General features: G+C 44.5%; 5 protein-coding genes across 5 annotated transcripts; 2 read left to right on the forward strand and 3 right to left on the reverse strand.

Moving 5' to 3' along the window:
- Positions 1 to 3498: 3498 nt before the first annotated feature.
- On the reverse strand, positions 3499 to 4558 carry GLAREA_02406 (Aromatic compound dioxygenase; the record flags this gene model as incomplete). Its single annotated transcript, XM_008087492.1, has 2 exons — positions 3499 to 4251; positions 4322 to 4558. 2 exons carry the CDS (start codon positions 4556 to 4558, stop codon positions 3499 to 3501), a joined length of 990 nt encoding a protein of 329 aa, XP_008085683.1.
- A 603-nt stretch (positions 4559 to 5161) lies between these two features.
- GLAREA_02407 (P-loop containing nucleoside triphosphate hydrolase) lies at positions 5162 to 6879 on the reverse strand (the record flags this gene model as incomplete). Its single annotated transcript, XM_008087493.1, has 3 exons — positions 5162 to 6282; positions 6338 to 6476; positions 6763 to 6879. The coding sequence occupies 3 exons, from the start codon at positions 6877 to 6879 to the stop codon at positions 5162 to 5164; spliced, it is 1377 nt and encodes a 458-aa protein (XP_008085684.1).
- A 1265-nt stretch (positions 6880 to 8144) lies between these two features.
- Positions 8145 to 10335, forward strand: GLAREA_02408 (uncharacterized protein; the record flags this gene model as incomplete). Its single annotated transcript, XM_008087494.1, has 2 exons — positions 8145 to 8550; positions 8603 to 10335. 2 exons carry the CDS (start codon positions 8145 to 8147, stop codon positions 10333 to 10335), a joined length of 2139 nt encoding a protein of 712 aa, XP_008085685.1.
- Positions 10336 to 16413: 6078 nt separating this feature from the next.
- Positions 16414 to 19902, reverse strand: GLAREA_02409 (alpha/beta-Hydrolase; the record flags this gene model as incomplete). Its single annotated transcript, XM_008087495.1, has 1 exon — positions 16414 to 19902. The coding sequence occupies one exon, from the start codon at positions 19900 to 19902 to the stop codon at positions 16414 to 16416; it is 3489 nt and encodes a 1162-aa protein (XP_008085686.1).
- Positions 19903 to 20846: 944 nt separating this feature from the next.
- On the forward strand, positions 20847 to 21502 carry GLAREA_02410 (Acyl-CoA N-acyltransferases (Nat); the record flags this gene model as incomplete). Its single annotated transcript, XM_008087496.1, has 3 exons — positions 20847 to 21160; positions 21211 to 21440; positions 21489 to 21502. The coding sequence occupies 3 exons, from the start codon at positions 20847 to 20849 to the stop codon at positions 21500 to 21502; spliced, it is 558 nt and encodes a 185-aa protein (XP_008085687.1).
- Positions 21503 to 21874: the final 372 nt, after the last annotated feature.

Here is a 21874-nt window from a genome sequence, read left to right on the forward strand (position 1 = left end):
ATAGCCAGCCTCTCTTCTATTACTGCGAAGCTTTCACATTATATCTCTTTTCTTTTTATATAGTCCATAATATTTTTTCTTTGGGAACTCTGAAATCCGGTCTTTTTACGTATAATATTCTGGGCTATTCTTTTTTTATTCATTATTAAACTTGTGCTTTTACACCTATGGGGTTTATTTAAATCTATTTTCAAAAGCCATAAACTCTTTTCGCAGAAGTTTAGTACTTCTCGGTATAAATCATTTATATATACATTTTACAACATTAAACTCCTACACAGTAGGGAGTTTTAACCCACAATCATTCTCTATACGTCGCCTATTATTAAATCTTAGATTAAATCTATAACGCTTAATATAATAGGACAGTGTGGAAATTTAGTTGTGTGGAGACGGGCAACCCTCAAAAATACAACCCAAAACTCAGTTCGTATCAGGAAAGGATAGTTGTCATTCTCACCACCCAAACATCTCCCCTTCACAAGCTTCCACATTTATCCCTTCAAACTCCTAACCGTCGACTCCACCTTGCTCTCAATTGTTCAAAGATATTTTTCGTAAATTTTCGTGTACACGATAGATTATTTTCCACGACGGATGATTTGTCACGAATGATACACCAGGTTTCAATTCACAAAACTCAATCTTCTCAAATAATCTCCACTCTTAAGCACCCCTATTTGGAAACAGAAGAAAACTATCCAGCAATATCTATACATAGGATTATAAAAACAAGATCTCTTCCATACACTTGTGTGGCAATAGACACTTGGGTGTATTAACCCACGCCGCTTGTGAACTTTGTGCTAATAGTGGAAGTCTAAGACTGTAAGAATGCTTCGTGAAGAGTGGGTTGTTAGACAAGGAGTTGAACAATGCGGAAGAAGACTCAAGGTTTGTTTGTAGGTTTTATAGTGTTTAGATAGAGAATGTGGGTTTGTCACCGATTTTCGTTTTACTACCGACTCTGAGTTCTTGTTCATAATGCCTCGTACGATCTTTCCACAGAACGTTTGCAATTGAATTGCGGAAGCGAACTACTCGGAAGCTAGTCGAGCAGAAAAAAATCTCTATAAGCGACGGAACACCTTCCGATAGATAGGTAACGCAAAGAAATGAATGATATACGAAGAATTGTTAATATATAGGATAAGGCTCTATAACTATTGCGATTTTAACACTACTCTTACACTTAGGACTTTCTCGAAGAAATTTCGTAAATTTTAGAAAGGTGAAGAATTATTAAGATAATTTAAATTTTGAGAAAAGGGAAAAGGTAAGGGAAAAGCCTAAATATCTTCTTTAAACTTAGTCGAACGTAGTATATAAGTAGAAATAAATGTTTTGTCTATTTAGAAGTCTAACCTTAATTAGAATATAAAATCACCTTCTTATCTATCTATACTCGAAAGTTACAGCGAGTGTAATTATATTAGTATTTAAACCTACTTAGATACAAAAATGAGAGTGTAACACTATAGAGATCCTTGCGCCGAAATGAACGAGATTTCTCTTAACGTGAAAGGCTTCTCGACTTAAGGGATCTTCTCACCCCGCCAAACACTTAAATATTCAAGGTCTAGCCTCTTTTATCGTCCCACCTCCCTTCCATCCCTACCTTTAGCTCTATCTCAAAACAAATCTATCATCAAATTTAACCTTACTTCCGAAACACCCCTTATGTCCCTCCCAAAATCTATTCATAATCCAAACCCCATCCTCTCCCATCCCTCATCGTCTCACCCCATCTAACTCGATTATTCCAAAGCCCTCTATAACCCACCACCGTCTACCAACCACCGACATTCCCCCTTTTACTCTTTCAAATGTGTAGGCATTAACATCCCTTAAAGGTTCTAATAGTTTCAGAATATTAGTAAAGACCTCCACATAAACCCTTATTCGAACCGTGCTTTCCTTGGAGTTTGCTAAGTTTTTGTTTGTCGGTCGTGCTATGAAGAGAAGGAAAGAAATTAATGTTATATAGCCGACTTCTAGGGAACAGAAGTGCGAAGGGGTTTTGCGAATAGCGCAAGGGGACGATGTGCGTTCGTTCCTATTATTCTACTTTCTATAGCGCTTTTCTGGAGAAAATTTCATTAGTATAATAACACGATTTCTCTTCTACTCTTTTAAAAGTTATAAGTATAATCCTATTTTTTTACTCTTTCCGAAGAAGCTAACTACCTTCTAAACCGAAGTAAATACTATAATTCCACGACATATATTAAGTTTACTAGACGAGAAAACCCGTAGCTAAAGCAAAACTATATCTTCGAAATCTGTTAACCTTCTATCGTAAATTACTTCTTTACAGACCTCTTAGATATTCCACATTTCCCCAAACTTCCCTTCACTCTTCTACTCATCTCCCCTTCCCTTCCAACACTGTCTAAACTATTACTTACAACACCACACCTCATTTCTCATCTCAGCTACCTCTCAACGGTACATTGACATGACATCGTATTAATTTTGCTTGTGCTTTCGGCACTACCGAATCGAAGTCGGGACTTAGAGGTGATGTTAATGTACTCGGCCTTTGAATTTCTCGAGAAATCAAAGGGGGAATAGAGTAGTAGATTAGGTAATAATATAGGTAGAATAAGTCTAATTCTTACCGCTTTAACATTACTAGAAGTAACACTAAGAAACTCTTTAAAACCTTAAAACAATATAGAATATAATTTCCCACTCTGCATTATATTATAACTAGGCACGATTCTGGGATTAGGTTAAATGGGACAAGCCATCTTCTGTAAGAAAGAGAATCGGTGCACGTCCGATTAATACAGACCTACTATTTTATCTTCATAATCCTTACACTCTTTAACTTTTATATTAAACCCAAATTTCGAAACACGATCTGTCACCGAAACCAACTTTAGCACCGATTCCACTTCCACCTCTTCCTCCTCTTTTAACCCTCCCATTTCTATACCTCTTCCCCCTTTCCCCTTTCCCCCCCTACCCAACCTCAAATAAACAAGTTCTTCTACGCCTGGATGTATTTCTCTCCTCAAAATATCTCTACAGCCATTCCTTAGTCGTCCCAAGTGGGGTTTGATATTCTCTCATCTCGTGGTTGAGAGTTGACTTTATACCACACCTTCCCCTATCCTTTCAAAAAAAAAAAAACACAAATCCCTACCGTGATTATTACAAGAGGGAGAATTATTTTATATTAGTGTTGTGGAGTCCAGAAAACCAGGATGATGGGTTTTTGGATAGTAGAGAGGAGTTGAAAGCAAATTGTGCGGAATTCAAAAAATAGGATGTTTTCGATTTGAAGAACCGGATGAAGGAATTGGGTGCGATGGGGGGAGGTAATTTTGCAAATGTTTAAGTAGTTAAAGGTGTTCCGGCTTTGGTGTCGTTGATAAAGGTATAATGTCCCTAGATGTTTGAGTTTATAAATACAAGCTATGATAGTCAAAAGACCCGTACATTTCCATCCTCACCAGATCCATCCATCTTCCCCCTCTACACCCCACCCCCCTAATCAACATCAGGCACCGGCAGTCCCTCCACCAACCTAACCCTCCTCCCCAACTTCTCCAACGCCTCTCTCGCATTCCGATCCCTCAAACTATCCGTCTCCTCCTCCCCCACAAGCACAAACGCATGTCTCAAAACCTTACACCCCTCGTTCACCCCATACATCTCCCTCTCCTCCCCCGTCACAGTCCCAAACTCCACGATCAAGCTCTCCTTAACCCCAAACACCGCATCAGACGTCTCATACGGATCGCCCTTCACATAAAGCGCCGTGACGAGGTGATCCCATCCTTGTTTCGCAAACATGAAATGCAGGTGCGCGGGCCGCCAGTTATGTCGTCCTAGCATACCCAATAACTTTCCCACCGGACCGTCGCCGGGGATGGGGTACGGAACAGGAACAATAGCTTTGAACCAAAACTTCCCATCCTTATCACTTCTCATAACGCACCTCCCATCCGCGCCCTTGGACTCAGCGTATTGCACATCATAATGCCCCGAGCTATCCGTCTCCCAGATATCAATCTTGACGTCTTCAATCGGATTTCCATCGCGATCTTTAACGGTGCAGAGAACTAGCAGCGGTTCACCGGCTGGATCAGAAGAGATCGTTTCGCCATTCGCGATGGAAGGGGGGTCGTGGGTGTGGAAGGGACCGAGGACGGAGCCTTCAGTGGAGGAGGGAGGTTTGGGGTGGTTGATTGCGTCGATGAGAAGAGAGAGGCCGAGGATGTCGGAGAGGAGGATGAATTCCTGAAATAAACAAATCAGCATACATCTTCCAATTTCTAGCTGTTGTATGCCAGATGGATTTCCGACTTACATGTCGCACATCACTCGAAATCTGTCCCACACCAACCAAGAAATCCAGCGCCGCCATCCATTCCTTCGTGCTCAATCTGGTCTCCCGCGCGAAATCGTGTAGATGGGTGACCAATCTCTCCATGAGATATGTGAGACGCTGATCTGGACATTGTGAGTTGGTTAAGATGGTATTTTCGGTGATGTTATCGATTGTGAGATCTTTCATGGGAGGAACATTGACTTTTGGTTGTGCCATGTTGAGGTATCTCGTGGTATATTATGGGCTCCACGGATGAAGAATTGGATGTAAACAGCTCGAAGATGTTTTCGCGAGCTTCGAATAGGAAAAGGTGTTGTAACGAAATCAAGGTGCTTCAGATCAATCTGGACTATATATTAGAGGAGAGCCACGAAACTCAATCCGGTCTTTGTAATACATTGCAAATGCTTTGATGGACCTGTTGCGTGTCGCGGACCTCGAATATGGCAGATGGCGGGGTAGGTGGGGTCGTGCAAGGTGCGGCTCACACAACACGGCAGACGAGGTCGGACCCGTACATGTCAGTCTCAAGAGGAGAGGTCTTGCTGATATCTACTTTGCGTGGGGAAAGACGAACAACATGGGAAATCGCATCAGAACAAATTGAGTATCATTATTCATTGATCGCTATCGAGGTAGAAGGCTACATTTCACAACAACGTCATGCACGGCAAAGTGTGAAGAGATCATAACATTTCCTTAACGGCGCCAAGCAAAGCTATCTAATCCCATATCCTCCATCTCAACCAAGATGCAACGTACAAGCACCCCAGAGATTGATCACGCAAAAAAAATAACAACCATCTACACAGGTCAAATCTATTTCTTAGCACCTGCCTTGGCAGCAGCCTTGGTGACCTTGGTGGCTTTGTCGATCTTCTTGACGGACTTGATGACACCGACAGCGACGGTTTGTCTCATGTCACGGACGGCGAAACGACCAAGAGGAGCGTAGTCAGTGAAAGCCTCAACACACATGGGCTTAGATGGCTCCATGGTGACGATAGCAGCATCACCAGACTTGATGATCAACTTCTTGTCATCAGTCTTCTCCTCAAGAGCCTTACCAGTACGACGATCGATCTTCTGCTTGATGGACTTGAACTTGCAAGCAATGTGGGCAGTGTGGCAATCAAGAACTGGAGCGTAACCATCGGAAACTTGACCTGGGTGGTTGAGGACGATGACTTGAGCATCGAAGGTCTCGGCGGCCATTGGTGGATCGTTCTTGGAGTCACCAGCAACGTTACCACGACGGATTTCCTTGACGGAAACGTTCTTGACGTTGAAACCAACGTTGTCTCCTGGGAGACCCTCGACAAGCTGCTCGTGGTGCATCTCGACGGACTTGACTTCAGTGGTGACACCAGCTGGGGCGAAGGTGACGATCATACCGGCCTTGATGACACCGGTCTCGACACGTCCGACTGGCACCGTGCCAATACCACCAATCTTGTAAACATCCTGAAGAGGAAGACGGAGGGGCTTGTCGGTAGGACGGGAAGGTGGGTCGATGGCATCAATAGCCTCGAGGAGGGTCTTTCCGGTGGACTTTCCAGCCTTGGTCTCCTTCTCCCAACCCTTGTACCATGGGCAGTTGGGGGAGTTGTCAATCATGTTGTCACCGTTGAATCCGGAGATTGGAACGAAGGCAACAGTCTTTGGGTTGTATCCGACCTTCTTGATGAAGGAAGAGGTCTCCTTGATGATTTCTTGGAAACGGGCCTCGGACCATTTGGTGGTGTCCATCTTGTTGATAGCAACGATGAGTTGCTTGACACCGAGGGTGTAGGCGAGGAGAGCGTGCTCACGGGTCTGACCATCCTTGGAGATACCAGCCTCGAACTCACCAGTACCAGCGGCAATGATGAGAACGGCGCAATCAGCCTGGGAGGTACCAGTGATCATGTTCTTGATGAAATCACGGTGACCTGGGGCATCTGGGGGGGTTGTTAGCATGCATCACAAAGAAGTCAAGGAGGTTACAGAACATACCAATGACGGTGACATAGTACTTAGGAGTCTCGAACTTCCAGAGAGCGATATCAATGGTGATACCACGCTCACGCTCGGCCTTTAGTTTGTCAAGAACCCAAGCGTATTTGAAAGAACCCTTGCCCAACTCGGCGGCTTCCTGGGAGATTGTTAGCCATGATCAAAAAATTGATGCGATGAGCTATGCGATGAGAACATGCGACAATGATATGAAAACAATCGTCGTGACGAGATGTGGTATTGTTGCGGTGTGTTGTTGAAGTGACGCGCATAAAACGCTTTGATCATGTTGCGGCCCAAAGTGGTCGGGCGCAAAAATTTGATCGTGCGCAAAACGTTTTACCCCACCGAGGGGCAAAACCTGCGATAAGAAAGGAGGGGTAAATGGGAAATTTGACCAAGGCAACAAAATGTGAAATTCTTACCTTCTCGAACTTCTCGATGGTACGCTTGTCAATTCCTCCGCACTTGTAGATCAAGTGACCGGTGGTGGTGGATTTTCCGGAATCGACGTGGCCGATAACGACCACGTTAATGTGCATCTTCTCCTTACCTAGAATTGACTGTCAGCCTGTTTTCGTTTGAAAGATATGACACCAGCATCGCGACCATCTCATTCGATCTGCCATCCCACGCAAACACGAGGGATGCAAAGGTGACTGCCGTCCTCGACATGATGATGTCCACGATGCCAGTTGCTGGTATGAAGGATTGTGCTCACCCATGATGGCGGTAGTGTATGTTTATCGGATATGTGTTTTTTGTTTTTTCTCGAAAGAGTATGATCTGAAGGGCAGAAGATGGTTAGTATTGATCCTCTTGATGGTTCCCAGCTCGTCGTCGTCGTGGATGATGGATGACTTACTAGCAGAGTGGTGTTGCTTTGACACGCGGTATGCTGGACAAATTTTCAAAGAGGAGGGCGAGGTGTTGTGAGAATTTGTATCCTCGAAGGAACTGCTAGCGCTGTTGACGGGCTAGCCTATGGGTAAGCGAGGCCAATGACGGGCTGCTTAGGGCTAACCCGTCGCCCCACTTTGGACAGAATCTGACTCTCTCGGCGAAGGTGGAACTCCAAAGAACGCCAGACTAGCAGACTGGCGACGTCGTCTGCATTCACTACTGGAGAATTTTTGCACATTTTTAATTTTGCCTCCTGATTCACTGGAAATAGAGGACTTCGAGATACGGTATGAGGAGATTTTCAATTATTTCGATTCAAGTTGAGTCCTTCTCAAAGGGACAAAAAATGTTCTTCCTGCTTCAAGCAAGATATTGCGGCGCGATGCAGCTCGTACGCAAGAGCGGGGTCAGGGACGCCCTCATCAACAACAACAAGCATGATTCGCAGTTTCATCAACCTCGAAAAAAGGATTCGCCACCATACGCGCCATGAATTTTGCAAGCGCTGTCCGTGGTCAAACTACACCTCTCGAGAATAGCCGTTTCCACTTTATTTATTTCTTCACCTGCGGACTCTGCCAGTTCAATTACCATGCATTCTCCCCCACCTTCCTTCTTCGCTCTGGCCTGGCGATGATCGGGTTGCAGTGACGCATAATCTGACATTTTCATAACCGCCTTGGTACGGCCAGGATTCCAATATATTCACCACGAATTTCGGACCAAGCCTCCTTCAGTGGTGGTAACCGCTGCTGCTTGGATCATATTGGAGCATGGAGCATGATTGGATGCCTTTGCTCATGCGTCTTCAGGGTTGTTGACGCCTTTCTCTTCGGGCTCACGCACAAGCAGAAGAATATATCTTCACAGCACTGCTTTCAAAAGCTAGGTACTAATTGTCATCATGGTCACTTGCAAATGGTGTGGGAACGTCGAAGGAACGAAACCATTCGAAGGAGTGCTTCTGTGTGAACCATGCCTCCAAAAGGCAGCTTGGGCAGTTGACCATCCCCAGCTTTGCAGTACCTGCGAATCACTATTTACGAATCCAAATTCTTTTGCTCAGTTAACCTCAAATGATGGCTATTTACACGGTGGTTGGGAGGATTCAGCACGACGTGGATGTCCACTCTGCAGGGTGTTTCTTTTGCAGGATCCAAATACGGACATCAACAGAAACATGACGGGAGTATTGCTACATGCAGAGACGAAAATGAACGGTAAGGGAGGTGTTCCAGATGTGGCATCCATATACTTTCAATCCGAGTCTGAGCAATTCAAACTCTCCTTGTCTGTCGCTGCTGTTGCAGGTAGGTCTTTTGCTATCTGGAAGTTGGATTCAATCTGCGACTAATCGTCTAGAAGACGACCCTGCTGCTAAATACATCAGTCAAAGACCTATTCCCCCAAATCTAGCCAACGACGATACCTTCAGTCGAGCGAGAAGTTGGCTTCACGAATGTCGCTTCACCCACATCAGATCGAAATCCTCTCCTTCGAAACCTCGTATGCCCACAAGAGTGATTGAGGTTGGAAATGACGGCGATTTGGAAGTACGACTGTTCGAGCCCGGGACCCCTACATACGAAGACTACATCACGTTGAGTTACTGCTGGGGGCCACCACCTTCCTTCAAGACGTTAATATCGAATATCGAGAGCCACAAGAAGTCAATGGTAGTCTCCAAACTGCCGCAGACTATGCAAGATGCCATAATTGTGACAAGAGCTTTGGGTTTGAGATATATCTGGATAGATGCTATTTGCATTATTCAAGATAGCCCCGAGGATAAAATTAGGGAGCTCACGGTCATGGGGAACATCTATCATCATTCGACGCTCACAGTCGCTGCTGTAAGCGCAGCGGCAGTTGGGGATGGCTTCCTGCGGACGAAGCAACCTTCGGCAGTCGAACTTCCATATCTGTGCCCAGACGAATCCAAGGGTACTGTTCAGCTGACGCTACAACGAACGGTAGAATTATGGAAAGAAACAATATATACCAGGGGTTGGTGCTTACAGGAGTCCCTACTGAGTGGCCGTATGCTGCTTTTCACCGATACGGAGGTGCTATGGTCATGTCAAGATGAACCATTCAAACAACCCGAAGGCACACATATCATCTACGATGCAGCATCTCCTGAGCACATGCGATATCCTTTTCGAAGATTGTCTGAAGCCATTTTCTCTGACAACCAGCCTCCTGCATCTTCAGTTCCTACTAGGAACAAAAGCATCTCAGACGAAAATCAATTAGAGCAAGAAACTGCACAACTAACTTTACATCCCCAAACAAGCAAAGCAGCGGACCCAAAAGCTCACGACTTTTTCCTCGAATGGTCTTACCTAGTCTCCAACTACTCCTACCGCAACCTCTCTTTCGTTTCCGACCGCCTTCCCGCCCTCGCCGGTGTGGCCGAAAAGTTCCAAAACGCCTGGGGCCATCCACCATACTACGCCGGTCTCTGGCCTGCCCACTTTATTTCCCTCCTCTCCTGGCGTCACGACCTACATCTCATCGGCGAATCCCTCACGCGTCCCTCTCCCTGCGGCTCTCCCTCTTGGTCCTGGTCCAGCGTCGAGGGACCCATCAAATTCGAATTCAAATGGGGCTTCGAACCGAAAGCTAAAGTCCCGGCTGCGGAATTTATCGAATGTTTCACCGAACCAAAGGAAAGCGCGGTCCCGCTTGGAGAAGTCGTGAGTGGGTATGCGGTGCTAGAAGGGCAGATGGTGCAGGCTGAATTGACGAATATGAGCATGAAGACGGCGTATGATAGAGGTCATGTATATTGGGATGAATATCCGGTTAATACGCTGCTTGGGGATGTGAAAGACGGAGGGAAGGGCTGTTGGTGTTTGTTGCTTGGGGAGGCGTGGATGGGGAGTTCGAAGAAGGGAGCGGCGAGTATGGCTGTTGCGATGATTTTAGTAAAGGTAGAGGAGGATGCTTTGGTGGGAGATGTGAATAGAGAGGACGAGGGAGATGAGAAGGTTGGTGTTTGGAGGAGGGTTGGGTTGTATACCCTCCTCGCGAAGAATTCTGCCAAGGCGTGGGCGGGGAAGGAGAGGAGGAGGAGAGTAAGGATTATTTGAGTGTGGGATTACGTTTCGGATGGTGATGTTTTGAGAACGTGAGTAGTGGGATTATTCGATTCATTCATTGATCAAGGAGGATTACCCTGTTGTGAGCAGATAATTTGTTGGGAAGTAGTAGAAAGGGACAAAGTTTTTCTTCGATTCTTGAAGTCATCGACATCCAGGCTCTTCTTGGAAAATTGTCTAGTTTAAAATATCCAAATTAAATATAAAGGGAAATATCATTCCTTGTTTGAGCTTCTAGTCCTAATATTTCCTCTTCATCCCACGATCTTACTCGTATTCCTACACTCACCGTGGTATATAAATTGAACCTGAAAACGATATGCCTGTTCTTGGTACTCAAAGATAAAAGAAGATCACAATCCCAGTATCTGATGTGAGGTCATGGTAGTAGAGATAGACGGTATATTCGTGAGTCTATGGGGACTGTATCTGACCTTAAAATAAGTCGTAATACTAGAGACGAGGCCATCAATAGAATATTTCTTGAACTTTAAACGAGAGATGAATGGGCTTCGGCGGTGACGAAGGATTTCGGTGACTACAGTTTCTCCTTCTCCCTCTTTCGTCATGCGTTCAAACCAGGCGGGGTTCAAATTTACTGAAAGCATTTTGAGAAGCACGAATATGGATATTGCTGTGATTTCTCACTAGTTTTGTGAATTGTACTTTTCATCTGACGTTGGAAGGGTAGTTTTGGAGCTTTTGTGCCGAGGGAGGGAGAGGGAGGGGAAGACGAGTGAAGTGGGGAGGAAGGTGGGGAGGGGAGGGATGGAAGGTGGGAGATGGCCGAGGAGGTAAATGTAGGGTTTTTGAAGGCGGGAATTAGTGGAATTAACAACCGTCTTGGGTTAAGAATATTACATAATGGCCTTGACGAATGTATAATGCCGCTGACATACAGCAGTATTCAGCACGTCGTGGTAGAAAAGGGAGTTCTTGGTGCTTAGTGGAATTCGTGGATGCTGCTATGAGCAGGTGAAGATGATGTGTTGTGGTGGGGGAAGTAATGATGTGAGATTATGTTGTGGGTTTGGGGTTGAGCTTTGTATTTGAGGAAAGAAGGAAGATAGTGTGGTGTAAGGGTTAATATGAGTTGAAGTGTGGGGGAGGTGGTTGAGGGAGGTGGGAATTCAGTGGTGATATGGAAATCGGTGATGGATGTGTGTTGGAGATTAGACGTTGAGGGTCATAGGTAGGAGTAGGAGGAAGGGAAAGTGTGGAGAGAGGGGTTGGTTGGGCGTGTTTGAGGCGACAAGATAAGGTGGAGATTGTGAAAATATACTTTCGCGGGGGGATGATATTGTCATGGGAATGTTTTGTTTGTTTGCTATTTATTTTGAGTTTGAGGATGGAATATAAAGTGGGAGTGGTAGAGTCCAGTGACAGGGCGGGGTGGGATAGAAGATTAAAGATAGGAAACAATAAAGATTATCGTCAAGGATGAACATATCTCACATATCTTCCTCTTATAACTAAAAGACCTCAATATGCTTACTTGCTAACAGCAACAAAAAATCACAACTAAATGTACCTGTAAAAATGACGTATAAATTGTCTAAAGGGGATAGCCTAGCTACGGTCAAGAAATGATTTCTAGCTCTCACAAATTTCGATAGGAGAAAAAGAATGGAGTTAGTATTTGGAAAGGAGGTTGTTTGTATTACTGCAATATGGGAGTGGATTTGAGATGGACGTTTTAGTGCTTCTTTGTTAGACACAGAAGTAGAAGAGCAGAGGAGAAGCTTGAGCGGTGTTGTAGATAATCGGTGGTGAAGCTGGAATCGGTGACAGATTACGGTTGAAGATGAAGAAACGTGTCGAAATAGACGACAGTAGAGGAGGCTTGCCATGCCACAAGCACCTTACTGTGAAATGAGAAGTAAAGTTCTAATTCTAGTCTAGAGTCTATTCGCACAGCGGCGGATAGGTTGGACATTTGTCCTTTCACGTTACTACCTAGCAAGGTTAAAGGAGGATAGAGATCTTGTACTTAAGTAGACATAGAAATAGAAAAAGAATCTTAGGGTTTGTGTTTTTGTTTTATATAAGGGGAGAAAAATTAATATTAACTCTATTATATTTAGGTTCAATAGCGTTTCTATATCTACGTATCTAAATTTAAACTTATAGTAGCTAATCTCTATTTAAAAACAGCTTTTTACAAGAGCTTCGTTATGTTTTTATTCTTCTCTTTAATTTTCCTTCTATTTTTAGAAACAGGGTAATATATACTTATACGTTAATTAATATTTAAAACTATTACGAAATACTCTATTATAAAAAATAGCCTATCTTTAACGAGATATAGTATTTCTTGAAAGGTTTATATTTGTTGAACTAAAAATAGTTTAGGGTGTTAAATTAACCTTTTACACCTTTTTCTATTATATTAAATTTTCTTATTGTAGACATAGTCTCAAAATTCTATAGTTAAGCGATAGGATTTATTCTAATTCAAATTTACTAAATCTCAATATATAAGAAAGAAATTAAGTGACAATTATCTTTTCGGCAAAAAACTCTACTTTCTCTTCCCCCACTTTAACGATTAAGAAGGCTGAAGTATTCGCCTAGGGGAGCTTGTTAAAGAAGGTGTATGTTTCTTTTTTCAGTGTAATCGTATAGCGTAGTTGGAGACACTACGTCTCAATTAGAAGAAAGTGGGAATTTCTAGTACCCGGAAGAGTTTGTTAAAAAGGGTCTTGCCTAGAGTGGCTAGATTAAAGATAATGCAAGACGTTCAGAAAACAATTACTGTTTAGTTTCATAGTAGCTTTTTTCTTCGGGTGTAGATAGGAGCAATACAGATTTTCCATTTAATAGTTTCAAATAAAACCAAAATGTGTCGGACTTTCTGAGATTCGGGGAATCTCAGAATGCCAGTGCGTCTTCCAGGATCTTCTTACATCTAACCATTTTTGGAATGTAGCAACATAGCTTCTTATGTACATGATTGTACTCATCGTTATATCTCTATTGAACTCCGACTCGTAGATTAAAGCCATAAACCGTGAAACACAAAAAACGGAACGATTCCCTGAATTTAATTCCAATAAATGTTCCTTCCTTGCCGACCATTCATTATTATACCTTCCCTTGAAGTTTACTGAACCTGTTAACCATGATAAAAGCCAGCAAATCTTTCACACAGGGTCTTCAAGGAATGCGCGCATTTTAGCAATCTCAAGCAGAGTGACTGTTGAATTACATTTGAATTCGTTTCCCATCCTACACTTTCTGGAACCGAATTTCTAAGTTGAAAAAGCATTATTACTTACCATAATTGTTAACGCAATCTGACATTGATATCACTAAATAAAAAGCCAAATTCGGTAACGATAATACTTTCAGTGATAAACCTAACTTCCCAACCTTTATTCTATTCACCGATCTCTTACTTACTAAACTAAACAATCCTATTCCAAAATTTAGCTATCTTTTTAACAACCTACAGAATATTTAAATACCGACAGTATAGTTAGAGAAACATCGGATTCTCTGGTGAGGTTTGCACTTTGCTAGAGAGGAAGTATTTCTTAGGATGGGCTGGGTGTAGAGGGGTGGTAGGAAGTTCGAGGCAGTGCGTAAGTATTAAGAGGACTCTTGGCTTTGGGCTTTTGATGGGAAGTGGATTTAACTGTGATATATCACATTTGTTGTAGGCAATAAGAAGTTTAAAAATCTATAGAGAGAAAGGTAAACACGGTACAAACATCCTTGTCTCAACCTCACATCTTGCCCTAATAAATAACACCTTCCAACCTCTAACCATCATGAAGTACAGCATAAGACCCCATCTAGTTACTTCCTGAAAAGACACCAAAAACAAATCATCCCAGATGTCAGCTCGCTGAGTTGTCCAATAACAGCAAAAATGGGTATACTAATATATGATTTCTGAAGGGGACGGAATCCTCTAGAAGAAACACAAGATGTAAGATATAGTACGAAAAATGCTGGAATGTAGATATTAGCCAGTCAGTATTCGGTGGCAGAATTAAGATCGGCGATAAACTAATTCATGAGATTCGCAAAGCACATATTCTAATGACACACTGTCTCCCCTACTCCCATACATAAAAGCATGCATAGCCCTATGTCGCATGCCGTTCAGCCCCCGATCTGAACAACGCGCGGTATGCGAACTGCCTTGTTTTTGCAGAATGGTATTGTCGTAGTCCAATAGCATAGTCTCGAATCAGCAGGGTCTTTTGTAATATCATAGAGTTGGTTGGGTAACTGATTGAGAGGTGGAAGTACGAGAAGGAAGCGAGGTTGTAGATCTTGAAAGAACTTCCTGACGGTGTATATAGAAAAGTATAAACGAGATAGAGTTAATGTAGTAAATGTAGAAAATATCGAAAACCCCTGAGACAGAAAATATTGAAACATCATTCTCTCACACTAATTCAAGCTCTTACTCCCCAAAGCACATATCAGTATTGCAAACACTTTCATCCTTCAGAATATAAAACAACCCCAAAGTCCATTCTATCACTCAAGAACTAACCATATCTTCTTCATAGCTATGATTTCTGCTCGTTGAGCTGTTCTGGTAGTAAGAAAGATGACTAACGTATTACAATAGAATATTTCAGTTTCTTGAGGTTAGGAAAGTGGAAATCTCTAATTATTTGTAATGGACAGGCTGTTGTTGTAGAGGCGAGAATATGAGGTGAAATATAATTCGGTGTTAAATTTAGGATCGGTGACAAACAACCTATTCACAAATCAGCGAAAACACCTACTCTTATTTGCCCACATTCCTCTCTCCCCTACACTAATCTCCTCCCTCCTTTTTACACACAACAACCTCAATAACAGTACGCTCCTCACCTGTCCCAAATCATTGCCCAGAAGAGAAAGCAGATTGTTTTTGTGCTTTCAATAATGCGCTGAGAAAGGTATATTTATAAAGAGGGTTCTTCCTTAAGATAGTAGAGTCAGTGGTATGTGTTCACGGTAAGTAGACTGTTTTTAAGGGGAGGCATAGGGTTGGGTGTGTTTTAGGGTTGGAATTTCGTATTTTCAAGGACTAGGTTTAGGAATAATGATTCGGGAGTGAAATTTGGGATAGGAAGAAGAGAACTCAGTGTCTGACAAATCATAGGTTCTTCACCAAACCTTTCCCTGTAATCACACACAAAAAACCTATCACAAAAAACACACATCACCTCACTAACTTAACATTCGAGAGTAGAAGAGCTCCATTTAAAAAGCCGTGAAGTTCATGGCTATCTTCTTGCAATTCTCTAACCGTGACTGGGCATCTATCGACCCGTTCGCTTCGGATAATAGCTTCTGATCAACACTTAGTCTTTTTACTCAAATGTGCTTCTTGATTTGTTAGTTGATATACTTGCGTCCGTGAAGGAAGGAATTAAAAAATGCAAGTGTTAGGTTCGGGGGGGATGAAATCGGTAGTAAGATTCAAATCGCCGACAAACCAACCCTTCCTTCACATTACTCCTCATTAGGTGAAAAGTTCAAATGAAATGACCGCACTAAAAAACACGCCAACTCCCCTTTGGGTGCGTTTATTCCGCGAAACAAACTATACTCCCAAACCAGTGTCTTCCAACTTCCCAACAGATGCCACAGGGGGCAGCTCGGATGCGTTGATTCTGGAGAATGTATGCAGGGGAGGTGTATAAGACGTGGTGTTTCCTTGAATACTGAGTTTTAGTTGTAATGGAATTACAGCTTGTTAAGTGTATAAGAATGCTCCCCCGGCATACAGGATTGGGATGAAGGGAGATCCATCGAATAAATGTCAAGGTTATGAGGTGTACAATTGTGGTTTTTTTGAAGAACGAAGTTCTTAAGTTGATTTTTGGGGTTTTTGGGTTTTCTAGAAACTTGATGAAGGTATCTTGATACTAAACGTGCTTCTGAGAAACGCGATGAAGTATTTATTGAAAAAAAGTTGATGAATTCATGGTATCATAAACCGTACCCAAAACAAACCAAAACACCCCCCTCTCCAATTCCGTACTTATTTTTCAACCTCGGGTTTCCCCCCATCCCTGTTCTTCTTTTCCATTTCCACTCTCCTCTCTTTCAAGACATTCACAACAACACCCCTCTCCCAAGCGCCCCCAAACTAGCCTCATACCGCCCCGGACTATGATCCAAAAGCATACTCCCACCAAACCTCACCTCACCAAACCTCCTCTCCACATCCCTCACATACCTCAACACAGCTCTCGTAGCCGGTCTGCCAAGTCCACTTCCCCTTTCACTTCCCCTACTGCCCAATCCACCCTCAACAAAAGCATCTCTCTTCAGCACCGGACAACTCTCAACTACGAACACCTCTCCAGGCGGAACCAACTTCGAACTCAACATACAAGCCCTCAAGGCCTTAAGCGCTGAATACGCCCACTGATCCTCTTCTCCCATTTCCTCTCCACTCATACCTTCACCAACCCCCTGGTCAGCACCAGCATACCACTTTCGTCTCAGCCCTTCCATAATCCCCTTCCAGACCCTCTCTCGAAACTGCCCTTTCGCACCTGACTCATCAGTTTTGAAAGCCAACGCGACAGCTTGTAGATCATGCAGCACGCCGAGAGACAGATAGGGGACTAGATCTTGGTTGTTGACGATGGTGGTGATGAGGCCACGCGTGGCGAGGCGGAGGGAGGGTGAGAGGGTCGCAGGGGGACCGTAGGCGTAGACGTGGATCGGGCGGCCCGGAGGAAGATGGAGGGGTGAGGGCGCTGTGCCTGCAGAGCCAGTAGTAAGGAGAAGTGGCTGCGGTGGTGGGTTCGAGGTGATAAAGGCAGTTGAGGCGGGGTCAGGCGAGGGTTCAGAGATCATGATCGCAAGGAGGGCAGAGACTCCGCCGCCGAGACTGTGACCGCAGAGGACGAGGCCGTAGTCGGGGAATTCTTCGAGCGCGGCGGTTATGGTGGCCATTACGCGACTGCTTTTGCCGTTTAGGAGACGGCGAGCGGAGGCGTGGATGCCTTTGTGGACGGAGTAATCTTGGCCGCGCCAGGTTAGTATGTCGTAGTCGCATGTCATGTCCGTCAGGACGTCTTCAAATCCGAGGGTTCCTCTGCATGTGAGGACAACGGCTTTGGAGTCGTGGTCGAGAGAGACGAAATGGACCATGGGTACGCCGGTATCTGTCATGCCAGAGGAGTCGGTACCGCCTTGTGGATCAACGAAGGATGATAGTAATATCGTATCCGCTGGCAGCTGGGTGTGTGTCGAGAAGGAATGATGTTCGTGGTGGTGGGAAGTGTCGAAGTCTTTGTTTACGGCGTCAGTCGCCATAATGCCCATGACCCGTAGGAAACTCGAGCCATACGAGGCGGAAGCAAATCGTACAAATCTGGTGATATTTCTGACAAGGTGGTGCTGTGGGAACATGCCTTCAACCAGACCAGTCCTTACAAAGTTTTCCAAAGAATGAGGATCTTCAAATGCGCTGTGTCTTGGACGCGAAGCCAGAACAAGCGAGGTCATTGATTCATTGGTCTTGAGTGTGTATATACTTGGGACGTGACTCTTCGTCCGTCGATGAGCTTTGCTTTGGGAAAGCTCATTGTTGGATATATTCTTTTCCGATCTTGCTCTTATGAGGTTACTGTGCGCTCGTAAATGTGTCCTGTAAGCAGTAGGTGAGCCCGGTCGAGATTCTGCGGAATGTATTGAGTATGTTTCCGTATGTGAAACAACCGATCCTGCTCGTTGATCTGCCACAGAGTAATGGCTTGATCTTGATGGGCTTCTTCTGATGTCAGCAGCTTGCAGCGAGCCGAGATCTCGAGAGGAAAAGTAATTATGATTTCCACGCTGAGGTGCGCGAAGTGCTTCTCGGAGGGGCGTCATATTAGCTTTTTGAGCGCTGACAGGTATATTTGATTTCGCTGGAGTAACTGGAGTGTTCCAAGCTGGCTTTTTGGATTCTTTAGGTTGTGGTGGGGCGCTGCTGGTATCAGCGGTAGAGTTGTCTTTCGGGAGAAAATGAGACAATGTTGAGCTCGAACCTCGCTTGATGGCATTTCTGATCGAGTTCTTCTTTTCAGCAGGCTTTGGGGGCATTTTAACTACTTTTGGCTTTTTCGTGGGTGGTGACTTTTTGCTTGTCAACATCCTTGGTGGCTGGTTGTCAGTCCCACTGAAAGATGATGAGGAGCTTAAGGGCTTCCTCGTCCTTTTCTGGTTCGAAAGATTTCCCGTATCACCTCTTGGTGCTAGATCGTCATCCAGTGGAACGGGCGGAAGCTCTTTCAGATCAGCTACAGAATAATCTGTATTAGCGTTTCCTTCTGCGTCTGAGACAGGAGACATCTCCATCGTCTTTTCTACCTCGGGCGATGAGATAGGTGAGATGAAAAAGGTCGTGGGCCGTGGTGGTAGAGGCAGTGGGCGTTCAACTGGACTAGAAACAGGCACATAGACGTGCTCCTCATTAGAAGGATTGATACGACTTGATTTTTCCGTGTCTTTCTTGATCTGGTAAACCACTCTATACGTGGGATGTAACGCTACAACTTTCGGGCTCTCAGTACCAGCTGCTGAATCCATTAAACGTGTTGCACGAGCACCTTCATCCTCCTCGATGATTTCTACACCGGGCGGGGGCGTAAGGTCAGTTGGCTGACTACCTGTTATCTCAACAGTGATTGTCTTTGTCGTTTTAGTTGATGTTGTGATTGAAACTGATGATCCAGCAGGCAAAGATCTCATAATCTTTTGCCGAAGGATGATCTCTGGTAATTCATCCTCGGAATCCGATTTAGCCCCTCCATCTCTCTCGATCGTTTCCAAAACCTCATTGCCGCGTGTTGAAATAAACGACATCGAATCAGATCTTGGTAATGCCGCTACGGCTCTTCCATCCACTTGACCTACCACATCAGCCCTGCGCCCGTTATCCAATATCACCACATCCCAAATAACCTCCTCAAATCGTCCCTCCTTATATTCCAAAGCTGTCATTGTTGTACACCATTTCTGCAGTAGTGCCAGCCCGCAGATACCACTCAGTAAGTCGGCTACTCCAACTTTCTCTCCTTCTCTTCCCGTTGCCGGATTTTGAAATTCCCTCCTTATCAACGTAATTATGCTCGCGATTGCTCGACTCGAATCCGTACTCCCAAGTATACCGTCTAATGCACCCAAAAGCTGCTGGCTAATATCTGTCGCTGACGATAATACTGCTGAACTGAAATGAAAACCCGTGCTTGCAGCGAATGATATTCCTGTTATCGTCCTGTGTAATGTTGCCACACTTCTATCCAGTATTCCTTCTGCTTCTGCCCTTCCAACCTCTCCAATGCTTCTTTCTGACACTTCTCGACCGGAACGTATGAGGATGGTTTCGATCAAAGCACGACTGAGCTCCAGGCCCGTAAGTGTTGTTGCTCGTGCTCCATCGAGAGCGAGTCCGCCGACAAAGGTACCCAGTCGAAGGTATATGGAAGATGACCTGGTAACCAAGCTCACGACATTGGCGATGGACGTTGGAAGCAGCGTCGACCCGACAGAACTGGGTGTAGAAACTTGGATCGCCTTCTTCTTATCCTCTTCGTCCTGTTTCATCTCGAAATATGCTCATGCGATGCTGCCGGGAACTTTATTTGACGATGCCAGATAAAAATCGGTTTTAGAACAAGATATAAAATGCAGAGAAAGATGCAAGCAAGGAAAAAAATCGACCATACCTACGCGTGTTGTCGACCGTGAGCCTATTGTTTATTTTGTTGAGGATGTCGTCGGAGGGGCGAATACAATTGGCGTTTGAATACCATGTAGTTCCAGACCTCGGCATGTGACAGGCTATAAAATGGCGGGGTCTAGATAGCAGGATGACCAGAAATAAGAAGACGAGCAAGGTATTGATTGAGGTTTTACCGTGATCATTTTCAATATATTAATGACCCAATAACCAGTCAATCATATGGCGATAAAGCTACTTTCACAAGCCAGATTGAGCAAAATACGTTGATTACCCCTTGCATATCGTACCTGGCAACGCCTATCGATAACGCACATAGCGAGGCGGCATTTGGTTGGGTGACTTTCGGCCACGTCAAGATGCTGAATAGATGTGAAGAAAGGAACTTTCGAAATGGTTTCCTTCAATGTTGATATAAAATCGAGAATAACCAACTTTGATAAAAAATACAAGAAACTGCCGCGTATGAGCGCCAAAAAGGGGGATGTGGGGTGGAGTTATAAATAGCAACTCGGCAGTACCCGAGCTCAGCCCTGCAGAAGAAAGCTCCTCCGAACTGGGACTTCACTCCTACCTTCTTCATCCACGTTTTTAGATCTCACAATCAACCGATTTATGCACAAGTACAATTGAGTGTTTTTGACTGAATTACTACAAGCTTGCTAGGTTCAATTGGTTCAGTCTCGTCTGCCACCAAGTTCGTAATCCTCCGTTTGTCTATCAACAAAATAACAGCTAACAACTCCTAGAACTTCTCTCAACCCCAAATCTCCTTCCTACCTCCCTATAACCTTCACCGCCCCTCACGATGAACGCCAAAACCCCTCAACCTCCCGTCCAAACCGACGACGAAGCTCTCTTCTCAACCGACCTCATCTCCCCCGAAATCGCAGCCATCCTCCCAGAATCATACACCATCCGACCAATGCGCAAATCAGATTACTCACGGGGCTTCCTCGACTGTCTGCGAGTCCTCACCACCGTCGGAGATATAAGTGAAGCCGCCTGGAACGAGCGCTACGAATGGATGAACACGCAAGGGAAAGGCGGATACTATCTACTGGTAATCGACGACGGAGCCCGCGTCGTTGGCACAGGGGCGTTGATCGTGGAGAGGAAATTGTACGTACAACCCACCCAAAATATGAAGTGGGGATGCTGATAATGCATAGCATCCACAACCTCGGACTCGTCGGTCACATCGAAGACATCGCCGTCGCAAAAGACCAGCAAGGCAAGAAACTCGGGCTGAAAATCATCCAAGCGCTGGATTTCATCGCCGAGAAAGTGGGGTGTTATAAGAGTATTCTGGATTGTAGCGAGGCGAATGAGGGGTTCTATGTTAAATGTGGGTTTAAGAGGGCCGGGTTGGAGATGGCGCATTATTATGAGCAGCCGAAAAGTACATGATTCCAGGTCTTGGAGGTGGGTGGTGTTGACTGTATCATAGAATCGATTTTGTAGGGAGTTTGGAGTAGAGGTTGGATGGGATAGATGGTTGATAGAGGTAAAAGTACGAGGTTTACATGGTTTGGAATTACAACTATGTGCATTTGCAGTCAAATTGAACGCCAGTGATTGTGAGCGGAATTTTCAAATCGTCTTCCGACAGATCATACCTTGGACATTGGAGTAACTGATGTGGTATACCACAGGCATATGACCACTAGCAACTTTGTATTGTAAGCAGTAATACAGCCCTTCGCCCCGAATTTAGCTAACACACATAGCATACCAAAAGCAACTCTCCGAACGCATAAAACCTTTGTATTCGAGCTTCAAATTTATCACTACTATGGACGAGAGCGTCGAAGGAGGGTTGGTCCACCTGCAATT

Source organism: Glarea lozoyensis (genome assembly GCF_000409485.1).
Source record: "Glarea lozoyensis ATCC 20868 chromosome Unknown GLAREA6, whole genome shotgun sequence".
Lineage (NCBI taxonomy): Eukaryota > Fungi > Ascomycota > Leotiomycetes > Helotiales > Helotiaceae > Glarea > Glarea lozoyensis.